A 6,902-nucleotide genomic window follows, 5' to 3' on the forward strand; every position below is an offset into this window, starting at 1 on the left:
GCTCAAGGCATACCAAGAGCAACAAAACCAGCGAGATCGCGAAGACTCGCTGGACCAAGTGGACGAGGCTCGAGACGTGGCGCTCCTCCACTCTGCGCGCTACCAGCAGTCCTTACTAAGGTATCAAGCGCAGAGGGTCCGGCGCCGAGACCTCAACGAAGGGGACTTGGTGCTGAGGCCCCGACAGGACAACAGGGGCCGCCACAAGCTCTCACCTCCATGGGAAGGGCCGTACATAATCGCCGAGGTGCTCAAACCCGGCACGTACAAGCTGGCGAACGAAAACGGCGAAGTCCTCACCAACGCTTGGAACATACAACAGCTACGTCGTTTCTATCCTTAGCATTTCAAGCTATTTGTATATCGTTCGTACTCGCATTTTCAATTTCCCGAAATAATAAGGAAGTACGCTTTACTTATTGATTTTTGGGAACCTTCCGGACCCTCGAGGGCTCGGATGCGCACGAACATTGAGGTACGCTCGGCTTTACCCTCGGCAAAGCCGAGCCTCCCTCGGGGGCTACTAGGGGGGAACCCCGAACGTCCCCAAAAAGTCGCCAATGTTCTTTCGAAATATTTCCGTCTCGACCCTAAGCTTCTCGTATCCTTGGAAAAAAAACGGACGCGAGGCGTAAGCAACTATGGTACGGGGCTGGCCGAGTCGTGGGGCCGCCTACGCCTCCGGGATACGGCACCCCCTCACCACCCTACGCCTACGTTGCTTATGAACGCGAACTTCCTCGCAGATGTTTATCTAAGTCGCATACAAAGAACACGGAAATAAAGTAAAAAAATATAGGCTCGAACGCACAAGGCCTCGATGGGCCACACATTCAAATTACGAAAATAAAATCTCTTATATTCATAGGATGCGATTACAAAGCGCGACTATGATATATTCACTAATCTATTACATGGGCTTCGAGGCCCAGTTTTCCTACAGGCTACCATCCCCCCTTGCGGGCCTTCAGGGGCGTCGAATTCGGCGATGGGAGGGATGTCTGCTTCGAGCTTCTTGGCGAGGACGGTGGCGAACTCCTCCGCGGCTGCATCGGCTTCGTCCATAATGGCCGACGCGGCCTCCGCATCCGCATCATCGGGAACGACGTACCCCGACGACACCCTCTGGAGATCCATGAGGTAGTGTGTCGAGGCCACGGCGAGAGCCCGCAGGACACCGAATGAAAGCTAACTCGGCTTGTAGTTTGCCCCGTGCAGACACAAATGAAAGCTTGGTGATGCTGTCGTTGGTTTGCATGCCTCCAAATCAAAGCAAATTGTCTTCTGTAGTTTGGAGACTCAGAAATTTGAATATATCAGTACAGTGCTAGAAACAATCATCAGTTGCCTGCGTGCTCATCTCGCCCTTCCTTATATTCGCCTATTTCCTCTCGGCTTCTTCAACTGTACCGTACAATGATCAGGCTCGAGTGCCTTTGACCTTTTGTGATATTGTGATGTCACATGTTCAGCTCCTCTTCAATGGTAACGATGCGTACACGATCTGATTTCTGACTATTTTCGCGGCGATTTGTATGGTCAGGACGTAATCTATTCCATCTTGTTGCGGTAGGTTAGGCCGCCGCTACGGAAATTTCTGTGGTGGTGCGGCTGTGCACGCACAAGCCAGAAAATAAAAAGGGAGGGTACGATACGATCAATGCCGCAGGCACCGGCCACGGACGAACTCGTGGAAGTACATCGCCGGGCGTCGTCAGCCTGACAATTGACACCGGCACACTGGTGCTTGCGGTGGCACAGTGAAAAGCAGGCAACAAGCAGGCGAGAGGAACAAGAAGCAGAGACAAGGGCAGCGAGAAACAAAACCACACCAGCGAGCAACGCTCCTGACGATTTGAGCCACGTTACATTACATGCTCGTTGCTGCTGCTTGTTTCAGCTGGTACGCGCTGCACTGTAGGCGCCTAACGATCGGCGGCGGCAAGACCCGGTATTCATTGACCCGTACGCTACGAAAAGGGGTGCAGGCATGTGCATGCATGGTATCATATCATGGCGCGGCAATTAGCGAGCTACAGTGCTGCGCCAAAAGTGCTCGGATCATGGATCAATCGTCAATCAATCATATCGGAAGGCGAAAGTTCGATGGGTGACGAAGATCCCCCCAGCTTTGCTATCGCCTAAAGCGGCGGCATGTCCATGGGCCCCCGGTACTTGACACAAGCCTCCAAGATGCCAGCGTTGCGAGCCATGCATGCTCCTCATCGCCGGCCGCTTGGTCGGCGCTACATGTCCTGCCAGCATTGGTGGCACGTCAGCGTCGAAGGAAAGGAATCCCCTCCTCCCAACTCCCAAGCATAAAGCCCCTGGCCCATCTCGACGCTCCTTCCGCCGAGCGCCTATATATAGATGGACGTGAGACCTTTCGTCTCCATCAACGCGATTCAGGAAAGCAGCCGGATTTTTTTTCCTTTTGCTGGGAGCCTTGGATTAGCAATATAATCAGCCAGTTCTTGCGTGAACACTGAGCATGGCGAGCGGCGGCGGCTACTACTCGCCGTACTACCAGCCGGCGCCGTACTACTACAACTACCCGCAGCAGCGGCGGCGGCTGCGAGGCGGCGGCGGCGCGCAGGCGTCGGTGTGCGCCTTCATCCTCATCGCGACGGTCTCCCTCATCGCGGGCGCCACGTTGTACGGGTGGTGCGAGTCGGCGGTGGGGAGCCTGCTCGACCTGCTCCGGCGCCTCCTCATCCTCTCCCCGCTGCTGCTCATCGTCGCCGTGCAGCTCTGGGTGGCGGCCGGCGGCGGCGGCGGCGGAGGAGGGGGCGGCGTCATGTGCGTCCTCGCGGAGATGGTAGCGGGGGACCACAGGCCGCAGCAGTACTACGGGTACGGCGTCGGCGGCGCGGGCTCGTCGCCATGGGGCGTGGCGCTGGCGCTGATGCTCGTGCTCTTCTTGGTCTCGTACCATTCGTCGTTCCAGGAGAGGTGGTTTCCTCTGTTTGGCCGGTGAAAGCTTGCTAAGGAATCCGGCTGCTATGGTATAGTACATAAGTACAAGATCAGCTTGCATTTTTATCTCTACGCTGTTATGGTAGCAAGAAATTAATGCACATCTTTATTTTTAGAATTGTAAGATCAAGCAGCCATGTACTTTAATTTGTTGACTATAAACGCTAGACATTTATAATTATGACTTGGGACAACATCGAGATGTGGTATTTCTAACAAGGAACTTAATTTTTCACCATGAGAAATGCAATGACAATAATAGTCTTGGAGTATAACATTGTTATAGTATGCATTTGTTGAAAATTGGGCGATATGGGTCCAACAGTCCCCCCCCTCCCCGCGTGGGCGACACGGGCGAACACCAAACTGCTGCCGCCGCCGCCCCTTCCACCCTCTCCCCACCGCCGCGCTGCCGCCGGAGCCGGCCGCCGGAAGCCTGGGCGGCTCGTGAGGACGGCGGCGGCGGCGGGGCTGTCTTCTCCTTCCTTCTTCTCCTGATGGGCGCGGCCGCTGCGAGAGGAGGGAGCCGTCTCGCCTCGGGGCCGGCGGCGTCGGCGCCGGCGAGGCCGGATCCGATGCTCCCGCGGCCGGATCCAGTGGCCTCGATGGTGGATCTACTGCCGGCGAGGAGCGCGGGTGCGCGCGGGCGGCGGGAGCCGTGGGCCCGCGGCGGCGCGTGCGCACGCACGGCGCGGGTGGCGGCGGGGCCTATGCGTGGGCTGTGGATGGCGTGGGTCCGCGGTGGCGCCGGCTTGGCCGCTCGCTGGGAGCTTGCCCCTGGCGCCAATGGCCGCGAGCGGAGGTGGACGTGGCCCAGCGGGCTGGCGCGGCGGCGCTCGGCGGTGGGCGGCGAGGTGGGTGCTGCGCGGCAGGAGGTGGCTGTGCACCGGCGCCGACCGCGCGCAGGAGGAGCTACGGTGCACGGGGGCGCCCGTGCACAAGAGGAGCTGCGGTGCGCCGTGCGCCGGATCTACCCGCGGGGGTCGCGCGCTGGCGTCAAGGAGGCGGCCGGATTCGGGTCGGAACGGCTGTGCGTCGGTGGGTCTGCGGCATGGCCGTGCGCGGGGATGTGCGGCAGTTTGGTGGCCGTGGCTTGGGCACTGCGGTGGCGCTGCACCCGTGAGGGCCTCCATGGCTGCGGCTTCGGATCGCCGGGCTGAGTGCGCACTGTGGATAGGATTCTCCGGGCGAAAGCCTTGCCGGCATTCCTGCCGGCGGCGATGGCGACGATGTCCGAGGGTGTCGTTCTCCTTGTTGGGGGTGCCATCTAGGAGCCTCATCCCCGTTGCGCGGGTTCTCTGGGCGAAAGCCCTGTCCACCTAGGACGAGCGATGGCGGCGCCTTCGGCGTCGTCACCTCCTTGGAGGCGTCGTTTTCAGAGACCCATCTCGGCCTGTGGCAATACCGGGTCGTCGTGGCTATGGGTGGCTTCTGCCGATGGCACGGCAAGGCGGCGGATGCAGATGGTTGGCTCGAAGGGGGTTGCTGTGCCTTCGTGGCAGTGGCCAAAGTTACGCCGGCGGGTAGGGGCTTTGCACTGGTGTCGGCTCTTGCTGCTTGCAGCGGACCACGGCGGCTGGCGTTGCTTGGCAATTGCCAGTGCAGTGTGGGACTGCGTCGGAGGACGGCGCTCGCAGCAACGACACCGTGGGAAGACTTGGTTTGTAGCGGACTGCGGCCAGTTGCTCTGCATCGCTCAGCGACTCCGGTGCGGTACATCGTCGAAAGACGGCGCGAACGACAACTTGTTTTGCTGGCATGATGGCGGTGGCTGTATGCGTGGGTGGTGCAACGTGATGCTGTCCTCCGGAGGGTGCGGCTCGTCTATTTCTGATAGGGTTCTTGGGAACAGGGCAACACTATTCTTCATCCTGGCAGCGACTTTGTAGACGGATTTGTGACTCGGAGTGCTGAGGCGGGCGTGGTGAGGCCCCCGTGTGAGGCGAGGCGACGAGTGAGGTGGAGTCCAACGGCGGATGTGGCGGGGCCCCCGCGCATTGTGTGTTGTGGTGACGACTGCGAGACAGCCTGTGTTTGGTCCTAATCCGGTGGTTTCACCCTGTTGGTTGGTGTGTGGTGTTGCAGCGGCACTTCGGCGGTGGGTCCCACATAGCGGTGGCCTTCTTTGGTGCGGTGCGGTCTGTTTTTCTTGATTCCCTTTCAGTGCGGGGCTGTGCTCGACGGTGGCTCCTAGAGGTGGAGAAGGTTGTCAGCCGCGGCCCCAGAGGTGTGTTATTGTCCGTGTCGATGTCCCAATCCGACCAGACATGCGTCTCTTGGAGACGTGTTGTGTGGCATGTGTCGATGTCCCAATCCGACCAGCTAGAGTTTTTTGAGTGGAGTTGTGTTCGGCGCGTGTTGATGACCCAATCCAACCCGCCGGCGTTGTGATTTTGTGTTTTTTTCTCTTTTTCTAGTTATGGTCTCCCAGGGCTATATCCTTATATTTTTTTCTGCTATATCAATAGAAACACATTCGTCGAGTGTGTTCGTTCAAAAAAAAAGAAAATTGGGCAATAACTAGACCGGCCAGTTGGTCACTCCCCTGGTGGAATGCGGCGTGGATCGGCCAAGATTCATACCCTGATCCTCGTACCACGTTCCTCCGATTGGCAGGAGGCTAATCTACCCTGTGATCTTAAAAAGTATGTGGTTATCATGTAGAGGCTATTGTGAATAACTATAGCAGGCAGCAGGCTAAAAAAGAATACTATCCAAAGACACGATCTTGCCAAGAAAAATAAAATAGAATTACCTTGATTCTTAAAACATGAATCTTTGATCTTGAATCATGCTTGAAAACGTGAGGGTCAAACTTTAAAACATGCTTTGGAACAAGAACAGGTACATGTAGCAGCAGCCTCGGTCCACATGGCGATGCCTTGAATTCAATATTTTATTATGATATATATAGTGGTCCGTCAGTTTCATTATTTATGGTCGTCCTTTTGTACTATCATTTCCCATTAAGTATGGATGCCGATCTAAGCTTTAGTTATGATAAACATGTCCATGCAGAATGGATTGTAAGCATAACCATGAACATGCATGTCACCGAATGAGATACTGTGGCTCCCTATGCCTAGCATTAATATTTGTTGTGATCATGACGATTTGTGCCTCGCCGGCTCACCCTGAATACTGAAACACATATACTTGAATTAGAATATTGATTGTGGGCGTTTTTGGTTGGTGGCTACATATGCGGCACTTTGCCACACTTAGTATAGGTTGTATGAACCAGATCACGTGATCAGTAGGAGAAAAAAATTAAAGCGATAGGTCTAGGACTGGAGAATGTTGTTGTAGATCAAAATCCCTTGCTTTGCAGACACAATCTAGAATCTCCGCATCGCAAGAGATATAGGAGTATATAGGATCTTCGTTCTATCGCCTCGCAGCTCCCATGCACGTTATCCTTTTCCAACCGCTAAAATCTACAAGTATATAGCGCAGTTAGTGTAGCTAGAGCTTTTGTTTTGCACGCAAGCTAGCTAGCCGAGATGATATCGATGAAGAAGTATCATTCTCAAATATCAAAAATCAACCAATATTATATTACAAACTTTTCAAAAAGAGAACTTTTTATTAGTACTAATCTCACTTTCTTTTAAGAAATGGACAATTTGTATCTAATATGAACGAAACATCGGAGAGCGTACCTGCATAGCAAAAAAAGGCACCGAGAAAGAGAGGAAGAAGAATTCTCCATCGCCTTTCGTCGAATTGGACATTGTGCCGCACTGCCGCCTCTCCTCTCTTTCGGCTCTACCTCTACTTGCTGTTGATGGGCGGATAGATTGCCAAGGGCCGGGAAAACTAAAGTCGCTTTCCGCGCTGATCATCTGTGTGGGCCTCGGCGCTCTCACCAAACAGGCAACACAGATTCACATGATGCCTCCGCCTGAATGATGAATCCCGAATAT

The 6,902-nt window shown here is 55.2% G+C and overlaps 1 protein-coding gene across 1 annotated transcript; it reads left to right on the top strand.

Annotated features, from left to right (window-relative positions):
• The first annotated feature begins 2,400 nt into the window (after positions 1-2,400).
• LOC120670760 lies at positions 2,401-3,205 on the top strand. Its single transcript, XM_039950904.1, has one exon. It carries the CDS (start codon positions 2,492-2,494, stop codon positions 2,975-2,977), a length of 486 nt encoding a protein of 161 aa, XP_039806838.1. The 5' UTR covers positions 2,401-2,491; the 3' UTR covers positions 2,978-3,205.
• The last annotated feature ends 3,697 nt before the right edge of the window (positions 3,206-6,902 follow it).

Source organism: Panicum virgatum, chromosome 4N, assembly GCF_016808335.1.
Source record: "Panicum virgatum strain AP13 chromosome 4N, P.virgatum_v5, whole genome shotgun sequence".
Taxonomy (NCBI): domain Eukaryota; kingdom Viridiplantae; phylum Streptophyta; class Magnoliopsida; order Poales; family Poaceae; genus Panicum; species Panicum virgatum.